General features: G+C 36.8%; 1 protein-coding gene across 2 annotated transcripts in view; it reads left to right on the top strand.

Moving 5' to 3' along the window:
* Positions 1–18460, top strand: part of IMPG2 (interphotoreceptor matrix proteoglycan 2) — a 78736-nt gene that overhangs the window by 30499 nt on the left and 29777 nt on the right. For both annotated transcript variants that reach the window (XM_027103585.1, XM_027103591.1), the window contains 5 exons: positions 2110–2271; positions 6104–6162; positions 8665–8685; positions 15368–15612; positions 17104–17189. In XM_027103585.1, the coding sequence (XP_026959386.1) occupies positions 2110–2271; positions 6104–6162; positions 8665–8685; positions 15368–15612; positions 17104–17189 (573 nt within the window). The remainder of the gene's footprint in view (positions 1–2109; positions 2272–6103; positions 6163–8664; positions 8686–15367; positions 15613–17103; positions 17190–18460) is intronic.

The raw sequence follows: 18460 nt of genomic DNA, 5'->3' as shown, positions 1-18460 counted from the left end.
TATACTATGTACACATAGATTACTGAATCACCTCTCTGGATTTTTCTAACCTATCTGGATACCTTGGGGCTTTCTTTATTTTCTTACAAACCAGCTCTGCATTAAAAACATTAAAAATATTTATTTAGCATTTTAGGCATTCTGTAGCAGTAAGGTTACTAAGGATATTTCTTGTATAGTAATAATAGAAGTGGAAGTATCTGTTCAAATTTAGTGAGAGAAAATTTAATATGGAAGAAGACAAAGTCTTGTACAAAATTCCTTAAGACTAAAGGTTTTTGTTAGTTTCAACATGACTCAGCAGTATGATGGGGAAAAAAAGCTGAGTACTGAGGGGAAAAAAACTAGTAAAAACAAGTGTACTTTCAGGCTGCATGATAGAAATTAGAATCTACTATAAGGAAGGTGATAGTTGTACCATATTTTAATTGTACCATATTTTAATTGATCAGACCTCACTTATGTGTACCACACTCTAAGGAAGACATTAAGAGCTTGAGAAGTCTCTAGAGGAAAGGAACTAGTGAAAAATCAGGGAAGATGACAGCTGCCTATACTTATTTGAAGGGCTGTCTGGGGACTACACTTTTTATACGCATTCCAGGTTGCAGAACTGAGATCAGTGGGAATTTACAGGGAAATATATTTGGGTTTTATTAAGAACTTTACAACCATGAGAGAGCTTTTTTGGAAATGTAATGGCCTGCCTTTGAAAGTCTTTCCAAGACTTTCTCATCAGAGCCATTTAAACTGAGGATGAATAGATATTTGGGGGAGATACTGTAGAGAGAATTCAGGCATCAGAAAGGATGGTGGAATTTTCGAGGTTCTTTCCAGTTGTGAAGTTTTGAAGGTCTGTGGTTATTTGATCCATCAGGGAAGAAAGATGATACAGTAGAAAAAGCCCGGTATTCTCTTCCTGACTCTGCCATTGGCTTGCTGTTAGCCCTTAGGCCATTCTTCCATCTCAATCCCTGTTTTTCTTGTGTATTAAAATGGAGGGACTTGGATTAGATGAGCACAAGTGTATCTTGCATGCAGCAGTTATTAGTGTTGGGTTCTAGTAGTGATATTCTGTTTTCCTCATTCCTTCTACATTTGTTAATTGGGATTCTTCGGTAAGGAACTATTGCCACTTCTCTCTTGTTTATTTATTAAATTATTTATTTATATCAGTACAGACTCATGGATATTTCTTTTATTCTTTGGATTATAATCCACTATTTATTTTGTGGCTCAAATTGTTCCAGCTTTGGCTTGTGGAAGACCTGGATTTAGATGTTACAGAGTACAAAAAGTTTGTTGGTGTGGTTTCAGATTCCACGTAGAAACTAACCTTTAAAACACTTCCACTCATTGAGTTTGGCACAGTATCAGAAAAGATTATCCATGACTATCTGAAAAGGCTATTAATGTATTCCTTCCTTACCCAATACATATCTGCGTGGCTGGATTTTCTTCATGTACTTCAACTAAAACAACATATTGAATGCAGAAGCAGATATGAGAATCTAGCCATCTTTTATTAAGCCAGACTTTAAAGAATTTGTAAAAATATAAACATTACTCTTCTCACTAATTTTTTTATTTTGCAAAACATATGTTATTCATTTGTACATGTAATGAGTTTCTTATTTTGAAATGAATTAATATATATATTTAAAATTTCTCTTTTAATTTTTTGTTTGGTGTGTATCTATAGATATAACCCACAAAAACCAAACTTCTTTGGGTTCCTTAATGAATTTTAAGAGTTTAAAGGGGTCCTAACACCAAAAAGTTTGAGAAACACCCTTCTAGACTATTTTTAGATGATCATTTCAACTCTTTTTCTTCTTTAAAAATTTTTTCCTTTTATTTATTTACTAACAAAATTTTCTATCCTTCCCTGAACCAGTCATTGTGTATTCAAAGGAATGTACAAATACACAGTAATTTTAATATTAGCCTATGTCTTAAAGTCCACCAGTTAGTTTCAAAGTCAAATATTATATAAATAATCGTCATCAGAAGTTGCCTTTGGCACAGTGTCTGGCATATCATGGGTGATCAGTAAATATTTGTTGACTGAATGAGTGAACATTTATTGTTCTTTCTCTAAAAATCCAGATTAGCAATGAAATTGAGAATGTGATAGAAGAATCCACAAAACCAGCAGTGGAGCAGGTTGCAGAATTCAGTATCCACCTTTTGGGGGAACAATACAATGAAGAACTACAGGATCCCTACAGCTTTCACCACCAGCGCCTTGTAGAAGAGTTTATTTCAGAGGTGGGTGATTTTCTTGTATGTTTTTATTCTTTTATTTCTTTTTGTATACAAGATAGTTTGCTGGGGTTGTAAATTTCCCATATTAACAACACTGGTTAAAGGTAGATTTCGGATTTAAGCTTTCCATCTGTTTGATTCAGGGAGTGGTGATTTAGCCATTTCTTTAGAAGGCTCTGTGAAAAGTTCACCGAAAGATGAACTATTTCATTGAAACAAAATTTTGTATGCGTTTGCCATCTGCTACCAAATAAATGCTATTTCCAACTTTGGCTGCACAGCCAAGGAAGAATGTGTTCTATGGCATGGTTTTAACTTGACCATATTTGGAGAAATGAGTATCTTTGAGAAACTGTATTTAGTGTGTTGTTTTTCTTGAGGGAACATCACATTTAATTTTTAAAATTTTATATTTGTTCTTTTTTTAAGTTGAAAATTTTTTAACAGTTAATAATAGGTAGTATGAGGCACCAAGTTCAAAGGACAAAAGGATATCCAGTGAAAAGTAAATTTTCCTGTTATCTCTGTTCCTTGGTTGGAAGTATTTTTAAAAAGGGGTTTCTTTAAAGAATTGTGCATTAGACCATCCCACAACCTTACTTTCTGGAAGAATTCTATATAGGGGCTTGAACTCAAGATTCTTTCAGTCAAAAATGACCCATTCTTGGCCCCCTTCTTGTGTGCCTTTGCTCTTGTATAGACTGTAAGGCACTGAGTGCCCATCTCCTCTCTCTGTCCAGTGAGAGGGCACATCATTCCTTCCTGTTTATTTCTTTTCCATCGCTCTCGATGGAATTCTCTTTGGCTAAGTTTTTCAATTCCATTACCTTGGACTAATTTCCTTCTCTTTACACTGTTTAGACGAGAAACAAAAATGTGCATCTCTCAGCCAAGCAGCATTATTGCAGCCATCAGACACAGAGAATGTAGGCCAGACGATTAATTTCCTAGCTGTGTGGCCAAGTTGTGAGGCTGTATGGTGTGTGGAAGAAATGTCAGCCAGGCCAGTGGCCACCTGGCATCAGATAGTGTCTTGGATCAGCTGTTTGGTTCTCTCTGCCCTTGGATTAAGGAACCTTTAATAAGCCTCAGTGTTTGGGTAAACAGTCATGCTGAATGACTGCATGTTTAGAGAAAGTCTAATAAACACTCTGAAAAAACATTTCCAGCAGGGACTTTATGAGGTATAGGTAGCTATTGGTTTGAGGTGATTTGAGGGTGATGAAGGATCCGTTCCTTCTCTGGCCTTTTTCTGTATCCCCGTCCTTTTAACTGGAATAAAATGTTTACGAATAGCCACTTCTTTGTATGGAACTGCAGGGTCAGGGTCATGTCTCTGAAAGGTCCTGTCTCCATGTTTACTGCAAACTGAAGGAGGCCCTCAAGCTCTCTCCCTTCAGGACACAGTCACAGGAATTGTTCCTTCAATATTATTTCTTAGGTAATATTGCAAGACACAGGGAAAAAGAAAGCCTGCTTGGGAGGATTGAGGTTCGGGAGCCGTTACTTTTTTTTTTATTATTTTTTTTATCTTTTATGAGAAGAGTAAGATAAACTTGGGACATCACCAAGAATGACATCAGAGAGGGAAAGGTCATTGTGATAGGCTTGGGAGTGTGGATACCTGACAACAGACACGGAATCAACAGTGTCCTCGCATAGTGCTTTGTGTTCTGCAGCCTGCTGTATGTCCGTTTGCTAACAGCAGCCGTGTGGGTAATCATCTCCATTTTATAGATGAAACCCAGGAGGGCAAGGAACTTGTTCATGGTCGTTTCATTTCAGCTTCTAGGAGTAGAAGGGAAAATCAGGTCTCCTCCTTCCTTTGAAAGTGTTCCTTCCTTTATATCAATACAGAGTCCCCTTCATTTTAATTCAGGTGAGAAGTTGTCGTGAGCCTCACAGTTTTCCCAGTCCTGGTCCCAATTTTAAAACCATATTTATCAGGGGAAAGAGGATGAGGCATGTATTTCAGTAGAAAGATTGGGGATTGAACAAACTTGGATTCAGTCACTTACCAAATGCATGATCTGGACAAATTAGTTGACATCTCAGAGTCTCAGTTTTCTCAACCATATAATGGGAAAGATATGTATCTCTTGGTATTGTTGAAAGGATTAGAAGTAATGTTATATCAAAGCACCAGGTACATAGCAGTCACTCCGTAAATTGTACCTGTTACTAATCTTGATGTTAATAAAGTGGAATGACTTTATTACAGCTGGGTACCTGTACATAGCTAACTGGGTATGATTAATTAGAATACATATATGTATTTGAATCAAGAGATGGCAAAACCCCAGATGAGTTGGGTTTAGTATTAATAATAACATGCACTTGTACAGCATTTTGCAATTAATGGAGTACTTTCAGCTACATTCATTTTAACCTTACAAAAACTAATGTGGTTGGTGGGCAGGGCAGCATTAATCATATGAAAGAAGACTTGTGCCTGGCCACTCTGCCAGTAAAAACAGCTGGCACTAACCCTCAGTCTTTGGATTCCTAGTCCTGCAGATTCTATCCCCAGCCTCATCCTCCGAGAATTAATAGTACTTCTCAGTTTTCTTTCAGAGAATGAAACAAGGCAATTATTATAGCTAAAAAGTTTCACATGTTTGGATTCTTTATCTGCAAGGCATGAATATCTTCGGTGAACCAAGATTTTAAGAAAATCCCATTCTCCTGATTATGTGTGGACTTGGTTTTAAAAGCAGATGCCCAGAGATGTCACTAACAACTTCTCTTGTTCTAGTGTCGGCCCCCTAGTGACTCATCTGGTGAGATTGTCACCTTCTGAAATGTTGTGTATAAAATGTTTGATTTTGTTAAATATGTATTTATGCATAACTGATTTTTTTAGGTATTTGGTCCAATCTAGCATTTCCCCCCACTCTAGTCACTAAGCTTATATTGATTTATGTGGCTTGATTTTAAAAACTCAGTGATAAAACTGGTTCCTGCAGTTGTGATGCTCATAAATTGGTCTTTTGACCAGTTACTGCTTTATAACCTCCTTCGTGACAAGCAGTCAACAAGGCCTAAGCCCAGGTCTGCAGATTTCTTTCTTAAGTTAGCTGTGTTCACAGCCCCTTGTGTTGTAGGAGTAGGAAACAGATGCCACCAGACATTTTACACTTAGAGGAAATGAGCACCTGACTGTGTGTTAGCGTGTGTGCTGTGGCCAGATTTCTTTTTTAACATCTTTATTGGAGTATAATTGCTTTACAATAGTGTGTTAGTTTCTGCTTTATAACAAAGTGAATCAGCTATACATATACATATATCCCCATATCTCTTCCCTCTTCCGTCTGCCTCCCACCCTCCCTATCCCACCCCTCCAGGTGGTCACAAAGCACCAAGCTGATCTCCCTGTGCTATGCGGCTGCTTCCCACTAGCTGTCGATTTTACGTTTGGTAGTGTATATATGTCCATGTGTGGCCAGACTTCTAATCCATATAATTACATTAAAAAATGTTATTACAGTTTCTTTGAAACCAGTCCTTTTTTCACATTTCATCACATAAGGGAAAAAACAGTGCTTTGCCAATAAAAGTGTGTTTTTTATAATTTGGAAAAAATTAATATTAAAGCACATCAAAACCTTAAAAATCAAAATGAAAAAGGAAAATGTGGCAGTGATGTAAAAACTATTTTCTAACATTGTAACAATTATAATTTTCTTAACTTTCTGATCCACATATATCCATATGTGTGTACAAGCTTCTAATGGCTGTAAACAGGGCACTTTATATTTGACTCTTAAAAGCATTTTTTCTATGTACTTTTTTTACATTTCTACATAGCTATAAAGTTTATTTTTATTTTTAACAGGTGGAAAATGCATTTACTGGGCTACTGGGCTACAAGGACATTCATGTACTTGACTTTAGGTAAATAGATGTTAAAAATGCACATGTTTTGTGGAACTCTTTATTTCAAATGGAATATCGTTTTGTGTTTATTATGTATACTCTAACAATGATTCAAAATGATGTGAATACTGTAATTCAATACTATTTTGTTAAATTCATATTCCTTTTTAAAAAATTTATTTTTTAAAATTATATTGGGGTATAGTTGATTTATAATGTGTTAGTTTCAGGTGTACCACAAAGTGAATCAGTTATACATATATCCACTCTTTTTTAGATTCTTTTCCCATATAGGCCATTACAGAGTATTGAGTAGAGTTCCCTGTGCTATACAGTAGGTCCTTATTAGTCATCTGTTTTATATATAGTAGTGTGTATATGTCAATCCTATAAATTCATGTTCCTAATGCTGGTTTTTCAGGTGAAGAAACTGAGTCAGAAAAAGGCAAAATAATATATTCAAGGAGATATATTAAATTGTAGTTGGGCCAGGGTAAGAACTTAGGAATTCATGTCCCCAGCTTGCTGCTGACAAGTCACACTGCTTTTATTTGGCACTGAAGGGAGCCTGAAGTCAGATTAGATGTGACCTCAGCGTGCTCCTAATGCTCGTCAGTGCTACACTAAGGTGACTTTGACGTCTCCGTGTATGGCCGCTCTGGAAGGGATGTGTTCGTCAACATAACACTTCTGGGTAAACCAGACACCTCTTTTTTTTTTTTTGCGATACGCGGGCCTCTCACTGTTGTGGCCTCTCCCGTTGCGGAGCACAGGCTCCGGACGCGCAGGCTCAGCGGCCATGGCTCACGGGCCCAGCCGCTCCACGGCATGTGGGATCTTCCTGGACCGGGGTACGAACCCGTGTCCCCTGCATCGGCAGGCGGACTCTCAACCACTGCACCACCAGGGAAGCCCCAGACACCTCTTTTTAAGACATTTCTTCCCTACTTACGACCTGCAGCATAATACTTGTGAACATTTACTGAGTGAATACTTCTGGCCTCTTCACATTCCTGAGCTCACTTAATCGTCAACTCTTTCAGCAAAAATATCATTATTAATACTTATTTTGCAGAGGAGCAAACAGGTTTAAAAGGATGAAGTATTAGCCCAAGGTCAGAGAGTTTTTAAGTTAGAGCATAAGAGGGATTTTGAAACAAAGTGGCTGACTTTATAGCTCTCGCTCTTAACCTCTGTGCTAGACTGAGTCCTCTGAAGGTTTGGAGCATGTGGGTGGTAGCTGTGGCCCACCTGTTGGATGCAGGGGAGCATGAGCATAATTAACAGTGTATGCATCTTTGGCATAGTCTTGTCACAACTTCTGGGTTTTCCAGAAATAACAGCAAGCACTTACGAGCACAGTGTGCCAGTATTTATATTAAATCGAGCACAGTGTGCCAGTATTTATATTAATTCATTTAATCCCAACAGCCATGCTGTGAAAGACTTATTGTTATCCTCCTTTTTTTCTGACAAGGAAACCAGAGCACAGGGAATTTAAGTGTTTTATCTAAGGACACTCGGCTAATTATTGGTGCAGGGGCGAGGGCAAGCATGGTAAATTGACCCTCCACCTACTCTCACACCATGACCTGTCTCCCAGTTCAGCCTTAGCCCTTTGCACAGGATACTTGCCTCCAGCTGTGACTAAAGCTCACATGAGAGCCTGAGAAGGTGAGGCTTTTGAAGTCCTCTCTCATTTGGCAGCACTTGAAAGGCAGTTTGGCCTTTGGGATCAACTTGTCTAGGTTTAAATTCTGCCTTTGGCACTGCTGGCTGGATGGTTTTGGATAAATTAACAAGCCTTAACTTCTCCTTTGTATAAAAAAGATAATGTATACAATTTATATTAATCCTGCTTTATTAAAAAATACTTTTAAATGCTTTGGGTAAATTATTTAGTTGTTTTGTTTCTCAGTTTCTTTACCTGTAATATGGGGATGTTCATGGTCCTTAATAAGTTTTCATGAGGATTAAATGAATTAATTTTTGTAAAATGCATACCACATGGGAAGTTCTACTACATTAAATAAATGAATATTAAATAAATAAATATTAAAGGCTATGCAGTATCCTATAAGTTAGTCAGTCCTGACCTTTCCCAACCCCTTAGAACCTTACTATATACCATCTGATTTTCTTTTATTCATTTTAATACCACATAACACATTGTATCCCCCCAAAAGTAGTCCCAATTTTGTTAGTGCCAACAGCTGGAGTTCTCTGCTGATCTACTGAAAAAAAGTTTATTTATAAAGAGATAACCATATATTAATTGTTTAAAAGTATTTTTAACAAGTTTGAAGACAGTAAAGACTATTGATTTTAAAATAGAATATTTTCTCCACCTTTGCTATCTTCCTTCAATGTACAGGAATTTGTCATTATCTAGTATATACAAGCATTTTCATTTAAAGAAACATTTCAGAGGAAGTACATTAAGAACTTGTAGTTTGATGAATTATATGACAATTATAACGCTCTTAAACTCTGCTTAACACTTTCCATTTTTGTTTTCAGATCCCCTAAGGAAAATGGCAGGTAGAGTAACTTTTGGCACTTTCTATACTGTCCACCTAATGAGGAGGTAGTTCAGAAAATATGGTAGCCCAAGGTCCAAGGGAGTGTGGCTTAATTTCTTTATTACTTCCAGTATCACTGTTCATCTCCTTACAGATGAGTTGGCCAACATTTTTTTGCTAAGAGTCAGTAAATATTTCAAACCTTTTCACACTATACAGCCTCTGTCGCATCTACTCACCTCTGTCACTATCTGTCAGATGAAAGTAGATGTAAGCAGTATATTGAAAATGAATGAGCGTGGCTGTGTTCCGATAAAACTTATTCATGGACCCTGAAATGTCAATTTCATGTGATCTTCACGTCACAAAATATTGTTATTTTGATTTTTTTCAACCATTTAAAATATAAAATCCATTAACTCATGGACAGTGGGCTGGATTTAGCTCACAGGCTGTAGTTTACAGACTTCTGTCATAGGCTGCTGACTGACAAAGTACTTTTATTTTTTAATCTATTTTTATTTAGTTTTAAATCAAAAAAATTTTTTTGAGGTATAGTTGATTTACAATTTTTTTTTTTTTTCTTTTTGGTGGTACGTGGGCCTCTCACTGTTGTGGCCTCTCCCGTTGCGGAGCACAGGCTCAGGATGCGCAGGCTCAGCGGCCATGGCTCACGGGCCTAGCCGCTCCGTGGCATGTGGGATCTTCCCAGACTGGGGCACGAACCCGTTTCCCCTGCATCAGCAGGCAGACTCTCAAATCACTGCGCCACCAGGGAAGCCCTGATTTACAATTTTATATAAGTTTCAGGTGTACAACATAGTGATTCACAATTTTTAAAGGTTATACTCCATTTATAGTTATTGTAAAATATTGGCTATATTCCCTGTGCTGTACAATATAGCCTACAACAAATACTTTAAAATATTGAGTTATACTTAATTTAAAATTGGAATAAAAACTGGCATTAATGAAAACACTTTCAAGTATACTATTGTCATTGAATAATATAATCAAGTGTCATTTTAAGTGGTAAATGAAAGGGAGAAAGCTGATCTCTATCATAGTTCATTTGCGAAAACAGCTGCTCTCTGGAACTTCTTAGAAGCATAATATAAAAACATAGTCAATTCGCCTTGTGAAGGTTGCTTGTCATTTTATCTTTGAACTCAACTTTATTTAAAATTTACTTTCTCTTGAAAGATTGATAACCATAATATAGAAAACATGAAGCAAATTCATAAGCTAAGTACAGAGATGTTTAGAGATACGGTAATATTTCTTCATTGTAATATCTTTTTAAAATATTTTTATTGAAGTATAGTTGATTTACAGTATTATATTAGTTTCAGGTGTGGAACATAGTGACTCAGTATTTTTATATATTATATTCCATTTAAAGTTATTATGAAATATTAGCTATATTCCCTGTGCTGTACGATATATCCTTGTAGCTTATTTATTTTATACATAGTAGTTTGTATTTCTTAATCCTCTACCCCTATCGTGCCCCTCCTCCCTTTCCTCGTCCCACTGGTAACTACTAGTTTGTTCTCTATATCTGTGAGTCAGTTTCTGTTTTGTTATATTCATTCGATTATTTTATTTTTCAGATTCCACATATAAATGATAACATAGAGTATTTATCTTTCTCTGTCTGACTTATTTCACTAAATGTAATACACTCCAGGTCAATCCATGTCATTATGCCTTCATTTATATAAGATATAAATATAATATCTTATATTTGAAAAGGGCTTTCTGACTTCCTCATTTTCATTTATATTATTTTAGCAAATATTCACTAAGTGTCTGCTAATTGGGCAAACCTTGTGCCTGCAAAAATGAATAACTGTTGGTCTCCATCATCTAGGAACACAGTCTAATTAAAAGTGCTTTCAGAGATATGTCAAAGTACGGGTTCTTTTGTTTTTTCATTTTATTTTCTTATATCCCTGTAAGATAGTGAAAATGAGAATATTCATTCTCCTTTTGGAGGCAATTTTGCCTTAGAGAGGCAAACTGATTTGACGTAGCTTACGTGACTAGAGGGTATCAGATATTTTGTCCAAAGTAATCAGGATTTGGGTTTCTGTACTCTTAGTATATGCAGACTGCTCTGTGTGTTTATATTATAGGTATATGTGTTGATGGTCAATATTCAACCAAAAGATAGTTTAATTGCTGCCCTCTTGGGGAGATTAGAATGTTAAAACAACCCGAATTCTGATGTTAATCCTGTGATCAAAGAATGGTTTCAGTTGCTGAGTGCTAAGTTCTCTATCGGGACACAGACAACAATTCAATATGAAACCATTAGATTTTATGATAGAATTGTTAACCTAAGTACAGTTTCTAAAATTGTTCCGTATTGTCAGATATTAACCAGTTGGTGGAGTTTATTCATAACTTTCTGGTATACTTTTATTTTGAGCTGTGTGTGAATGAATGTGTGGCACAGAAATAGTCTATTTATATAATATGTAACACCCCTCTCTCTCTCCATAAGCATTTATATACACATGAAATTTTCTATTTGCTTTGTACCTCTTTCAAGATGCACACATTATTTTAAGTTATTAGGACCCATTTGAAGTGAATAAACAAAATATCTGCCTGGTACACACACTTCAAAAATTCAGCTCCAGGCCTTGTAAGTATGCACCTTCTTCCTAATAGAAGTATGAGAGAAGAAGGGATGTCTGAGTTTCTCTGAAATATCTTTAGTTTGATCAGTTGTCACGAGATGTGGTATCATTATTTTTTCTATTTAAAACCTGCACACATCAAACAGCCAATCAGGGCATTAGAGGTGAGGAATAAGGGTAAATTTCACCTCCACATGATTGATGTCTCTGGAAATAGCAGTCAGACAGAGAAACTTTCCTCTACATAGCAGTCGTTTCAGTTTAGAAGATGAAAGATGATGCTATGGTGATGGTTGGTTAACTTGGAGTTGCTGAGTGCAGAGAGCCAGCATAGCTTTCTTCAGTCAGATAACGTTTTGTCACCAGTGTGCATTCTGTGTCTTATGTACTTTCTTTTTCTCTTGGCTTTTATTCTGTTCCTCATCTTGAGATGTCTCTGTATTCCATTTACCATGCCAGAACTAAGTCTGTTCTGGGTCATGCTGAAGTTCTCCGATCTGAGAATAAATGGTTTTCTGATACCTCAAGCATTACTTTGAGTTCTCTTTCCAGGACAAAAACTTGGTAATAAATTGCAGTATCTCTGTGAGGCATTTTATCTTCTTTAAAGAATTTATCCTTACTAGGCAAGGTAGATGATATTAGAAGTGTTATTTTTAGAAGTCCAAGGGAAACATTGGGAGACAAATTATATTTTGCCAGTAAAGAGTAAGGCTAGTGATCTAACCCAGACTGCCTGATTTGCTCAGATTTCTTGATCCAGGAACATTTCTCTTGGTCCTCTCCCTATGCTATTTAAAAGTCATGCAAAGCACAGGTAGGCTCTCAGTAAAGGCTTGACTCTCCTTGTCTGATTTTCTTTGTAGCCTTGTCTGATTTTCTTTGTAGCTCAAGTGCTAACTGGCACAACCTTTTCTTCTTCTCCATTTTTTCCCTTATCACTGCTTCCTTAGAGCCTTAGAGTCTTAGAGCCATATTAACATGTTAATAGGTTGGGCATAGATCCCAAGGAGAAGCTCACCTTTCTGGAGATGTAGGCATGGTCCATCCCACAGAGCTTGGAAAGAGCATGCACATCCTCACAGAGCTGGGTTCTGGCTGTGAAGCAGTGTCCCTAAAATCATTACCCAGAAGACACAAATGTATGAGGATAATATGTGTGCTCTTTAGGGTGAAAAATTACTCTTTCATATTTAGAGACTTAAAAACCCTTCAGATTAAGTCAGGAGTATCACATACTGTCATTTAAGTGGCACAAATTCAATGGTCTTATCTGCCTGCATTACTGAATAAAATTGACCGTTTGTTTTTTCATTATTTTCAAAAGTATTTAGTGAACTGCTGTGAGCCAGGTATTGTGTCCTAAATGCTTGGGACACATGTGGTGTGGTAAGTTGTGACCAGTAAGTGTACCTCATACTATTTTATTTCACATTGGGGCCATCATTTGGTTATTTTAGCATGTTTTACTGAATTTATTTCTTTACAAAAGGAGATCAGGAATTACTCATGAATCAACATATTGCGATATGAAAAATTAAGGGTTTGAGGGAATTTACAGATGACAAGCAGATGTCTCGCCACTTAGTAGGGCATCCGGGTGTCAAAATGCTCAATTACCACTTTAAAACTCCCTAAACCACCCTGTTGGAAGTGGTAGCTTATCAGATCTGGGAGGAAAACCTTACTGACCTTAGAGTGGGACAGGAACATCGTATCATGCCTGGCTGCTTCTGTGGCAGGTGAGGGGTAACACCTTCATGGCTTCCCCTGTAGGCCCTGGACAAGATCAGAATGCCAGTGTTCCCAGGAAGGAGAAGTCTCTTGAGACCAATTTATGCTAACCAAACCACAAAATACAATGCCGATTGATCTATTTAAAGCAAGAAATATATCTGCCGACTGACTAATTATTGCATTGGCTTAGCTCATGCATTCTTTCCCCATAGGACAATCTGTAGGGAATTATAATCAAAAGTTCCTTTTGCAAGCTTGAGATCAGAGAAAGGAAGTTGGGTGATCCTAATGGCCAGTATCAAAGTCATGCTAGCCTGTTGCAGCTGTCTCCAGTCTAGGGATCTGTGTTACAAGGAAGCCACAATACACTGATCAGAAACTTTTCACTAATGGTAGCATAAATTAGTTGACTAACCCTTTTTCTAGACTCTATGAGACACTTCTCATTATCCTGACACTTTTTTTTGAGATATATGAATACCTTAATTAGGCTGCAGTTTTCTCTTTATATTCAGGCAGGTATAGATTTCTGTTAATTTGATAGGCACTTAATGCCAGGTACCAAGCCAAACATTGGAGATAGAAACTCAAGGAGAGACTGCAAGGCAGTCACTATAAACAGAATCTTTTTACAAAACAGCAAAGGCTATAATCAAGGAATATATAAGTGAGCTCAGAGGAGGAAGTGCTTAATTTATTTGAGTGCTTTGCTTTGGGCATCATTTTGCTCCTATAGAATGTCTGAAGGTGGCAGATTATTTCCATTGCACATCTGCCTTCAGTGGTTTCTCTTTGGGAGGGTGGTATTCTCCTTTCCTCTGGAGGGATCTTGGTGTGTCTTGCTGGGTACTGCCTCTGATGGCTGTGTCTCATAGACTGGCTGGAAGCCAGAATGATGAGTAGAGCAAAGCCATTCTCATAATGACTTTTTTCTGGTAGTAGTTTAATTAAAGTTACTGAGAGTGTAGCAAAGTAGTTCAGAATACAGGTACTGGAGTCAGGCAGATCCGTGTTTGAATCTTGACTCTATCCCTTATATATGGTGAAATTTTAGACAAGTCTTTTAACTTCTTTAAAGCTCGGTTTCTTAATAATAATCTGAAGGTAATAAAACCTTCATAAGGTTATTATGAATATTAAGTGAGATTAAAGCCTGTGAAATACCTGTCACATTGTAAGCACTTACAAAAATGTTAGTTTTTAGCTGTTAGATAAATCTGAGTGTCTAGAAGGAGTAATTCTGTTGGCTTAAAAATTTTATATTCTGATGTTTCTTCAAAATGACTATTTAAGAAAATATCAAATGACATATCATGTCCTACTAATTATTTTCACTTTATCCTTTATTCCAAGAAATCTTCTCTTTGCTTGTGGAAAGATAGTGAAAAGGCCCCATTCCTAGACAAAGTTATTTCTTAGCACTTGTCAAACCTTTATTCAGCACATTAAGGAGGGAACCAACAGAAAAATGAGAGCTAGTTTCTAGAGCATTTGAAAGAAGTATATATAGTTAATTGGGAAAGGATTGTTAAGTTAGACACAACATTGCTAAATGCCCTACTGGTTAGTAAAATCATAAACTTTGGATTTATCGTTCTATCAGGCCAAAAAACCCATCACATTTTAGTAGTTCTTTTTTACAATTCACTATTAAACTTTATAGGACTGTAAATTGTCTGTGCTATAAAACAAAAGTATGTCTCCTGAGAGACTTAGATAACTGTCATATTAGAAAATATTCTAGCATGATATTTTAAAAAAGTCATCAATTTGCTTTATCTCCAAATATTTCATATTTTCCTTTCACAGTAGGCAACTATGTTTTAGTTCCTAGTAATTAAGTTTCTTCATTGCTTCACTCCCCATTGTGGAGTACATAATTCATCCAGCAACAGTAATAAAGAGATATGAGAGGATTTCCCCTTGTTGAGTAGAGTTAGAGGGTTTTGTTTTGTTTTGTTCTTTTAAATCAGGTAGGAAAAAGGCTAATAGGGAAAGAAGGAAGCAGGCTGATAGGGAAAAGGAGCAGTTGGCTTTGAAGGGGTGAGAACGTGGGGGAAGAATACGCTCAGGTATTGTGCAGGGTTGACTCTGCGGCCTCCTTAGACCCCTTTCCATGTTCTTAGATCTATAACCCTCTGTTCTCTGGGAAGAAGGGGATGGCTAAAGGTTTCCCAGAGTCTTCAGAGAATGGTGATGGAATCCATGCTTTTTGAGACTCTCCCTCTAGGTCTAATGTTTGTTCTTGGTGGGTTCAAGGCTCCTTTCTTTGTGTTTCCTTGGTGGGACCCAATCTGTTTCTCTTTTCATCCATAGTGGCATAGATGTTCACTATGCAGTTACCTTCAATGGTGATGCCATCAGCAATACCACCTGGGACCTAATTAGCCTTCACTCCAACAAGGTGGAGAACCATGGTCTTGTGGAATTGGATGATAAGCCCACTGCTGTTTATACAATTAGTAACTTCAGAGATTATATTGCTGAGACACTGCACCAGAATGTTTTGCTGGGGACCTCCTCTTTGAATCTGGATCCTGACTCCCTTCAGCTTATTGATGGTAAGTTGGATAACCATTAAGTCTTTGTACAGTTTTAGTTTCTTTTCCAGTATATTCTGGGAAAACTAATTTCCAAAAATAGTTATGGTTCTGGCACTCTCTAGACTGCATGAGACAGAAGCCATCCTGATGTGAATGGCGCTTTAGCCATGCAGATAATTTGGGTAGATCAATCAGGGGTTTCTGGTGGAAGAATGGCATGAGGATTAAGATATGCCATAGGCAAAGTGAGGTTGTTTAGGAAACTAAATCCATAAACAACATAGTGAGGTCTTCCTTTTATGTGGAGCCTGTGGTGGAGATACTTCTAGAAGATGTCCTAAAAAAGAGGTCAACAGTTCTCTCAGAATTTCCAAGCAAGTTTAACAAAAGCTTTAGGATATCCAGTACAAACTAATTCAGGTGCTTTGACCTTTCAGTAGATGTACATTTCAATTGCTCAGAATTTTATTCCTAAAATCCATTTCTGTTTGTTTTGCCAGCTTCAGAGTTCTGAATGGCTGCAGCTTTCTAGGTGACTCAATCATCTTAAAAGATATGTTCATCTTTGATCTCATGCTACTTGTTTTCCATAGAAGACAAGATAACTGAATACACAGTTGAAAAAGAATTTTGGAAAATACTTACATTTTCCAAAAATAGGGTCTTTGACTTCTGTTTGATCCCCTTATGCCAGTGAACAGGTGAATTAAGAGAGATTCTGCTTCTATTTTTGAGTATGCACCAGATCACCTTTCTGACAATCCTTTCTTTTTACCTTTTGTTGATTCCTTCTCTCCTCCAGGCAAAATCATTTTCTTTTTTGTCTGTGTTCACATACATTATATAAATGTCCCTCATATTGTTTTATAATATGTATTTATCTGTGACATAGGGAACAGTTCCACAAAAGAAACTTGACTTTATTAATGTTTATAGCCTCAATCTCATCAAAGTCCATGATAACTAGCAAGGATTCAGTAAATCTTATTGAATTAAATTATACAATCTACTCTGTTAACTTTATGGCTTAGTATTGGTATAGTGATAAACTCTCTGGTGTCTTACCCCATTTTTCAAAGGCACTTTCTGCCGAAAAGGAAATAGTTTTGCATAATTTTCTCCATTTTTAGCATCAACTAAATAAGTTGGAATTTCAGTTCAACTTTGTTATTAAAATGAAAAAAAAATCAGTTTTAAAGCAACTACTTCATAGGAATCTTGAAAAGAGTAAAAAATTGCTTGATAAAGGAAAGAAAATAATATAGCAGTGTCCTAAATGTAGTGATGGGGAGAATATTTATTTTATGTTTGAGTCTTGTAATTTAGACAGATTGTGCTAATATAAGTACAATATTTGAATAAAGTATCAAGCATTTTCTAAGCGACTCCCCATCTGTTCTACCCAAATGTAAGCTATAAAAAGGAAAAACTTGGTTTTTACTTGTCCCTGAACCTCAAGTACAATTGTGTCTCAACTAAAAATGTTCTTTGATGTTACTCTTTCTTTAGTGAGAGGAGTTTTACTTCCCCAAAGTGAAGACCAAGTTTGGAACACCCAAAGTTCAAGTCTTCAGGAAACCTTACCATCTATTCTGGTAAGTATGTTTCTGTGTTTTACTCCTAGAACCAGGCCCTCAAGCTTTTCTTCTTTGTACACTTACCTGCTTACTTTGGTATCATGACTTTCCCAAGCTGTTCCTATTACACATATTCTCTTATATCATCCTTGGGACATTATTCATAGTTGTCAGCTCATGGGACCCAAGTATTGGTTCAGATAATTTAAGCCTTCTACAGTGGTTAAATGAAGTCCACACATTTGGCATTGCCAAAGTCCACACATGGTAGAAAGCTTATTTATAGTTCATACTTGCTTGGTGATAATTAAGCTATAAGTGCCCACTGAGTTGTTCTCTAAAAGTTACCCAGAAATAGTTTTTATAGCCAATATTATAAATTTGGTGTACATAGATACAGAGTATACATTTTTGTTCCAAGGATTGTATTGAAGAAAAAGTTTAGACTCCAAAGTATATTGAACAGTGTGTGTATGGAAAGGAGAGAAGGCAGAGTAGAAATATTGGCTAGTTGACAGAGGTGGTATATCAGGTCTGCATTTTTTTTTTCATATTTAAGTCCATTTATTTCTAATGTTATTTATCCTTACATGTGTGTTTTTTTTAATTGCAGTTTGAAGTTGTAGAATTTCTTTTTTCTTTTAATTGGCATATAGTTGCTTTACAATGTTGTGTTAGTTTCTGCCGTACAGCAAAGTGAATTAGCCACACGTATACATATATCCTCTCTTCCTTGGATTTCCTTCCCATTTAGGTCACCACAGAGCAGTGGGTAGAGTTTCCTGTGCTTTACAGTCTGTTCTCATTAGTTATCTATTTTATACATAGTAGTGTATATATGTCAACCCCAATCCATCCCACCCCCACCTTCCAATCAGGCCTCCTTTTAACCTGGGCAGAAAGCATTCCCATTTGCACAGAAACAGCATGGAATGAACTTTCCTTTTTGTTCTTACCACTTAACTCCCCTGGACACTCTTCTGCCCCCTTCAAATCTCCACTTGCCATGTCATCTACAGGGAGGCATCCAGTAGAAAAGAAAGTGGCTTCCTCAAGTGCAGGTAAAACAACAACCACAACACCTGTGGAGACTAAGCTGTCTACCACACGACTATACGATCTTTTATTATCACACAGTCACAGAATGGAGACTCCCTTCTTCTTCATTCCCTGCTCCTTCTACCCTCTTGAGACTTCTTTTCTGTCTCATATGGCAAAGAAGAAATTAATGGTAATTAATTTCAGATACTTGTTTCCTGGCTTTAATCCAGCAATTGAAATTTAGAAAG

Source organism: Aethalodelphis obliquidens, unplaced genomic scaffold, assembly GCF_003676395.1.
Source record: "Aethalodelphis obliquidens isolate GAN/ISIS:26980383/991018 unplaced genomic scaffold, ASM367639v1 scaffold1, whole genome shotgun sequence".
Lineage (NCBI taxonomy): Eukaryota > Metazoa > Chordata > Mammalia > Artiodactyla > Delphinidae > Aethalodelphis > Aethalodelphis obliquidens.
The sequence above is the reverse complement of the archived record's forward strand: the minus strand, read 5'-3'. Positions and strand labels throughout refer to the sequence as shown.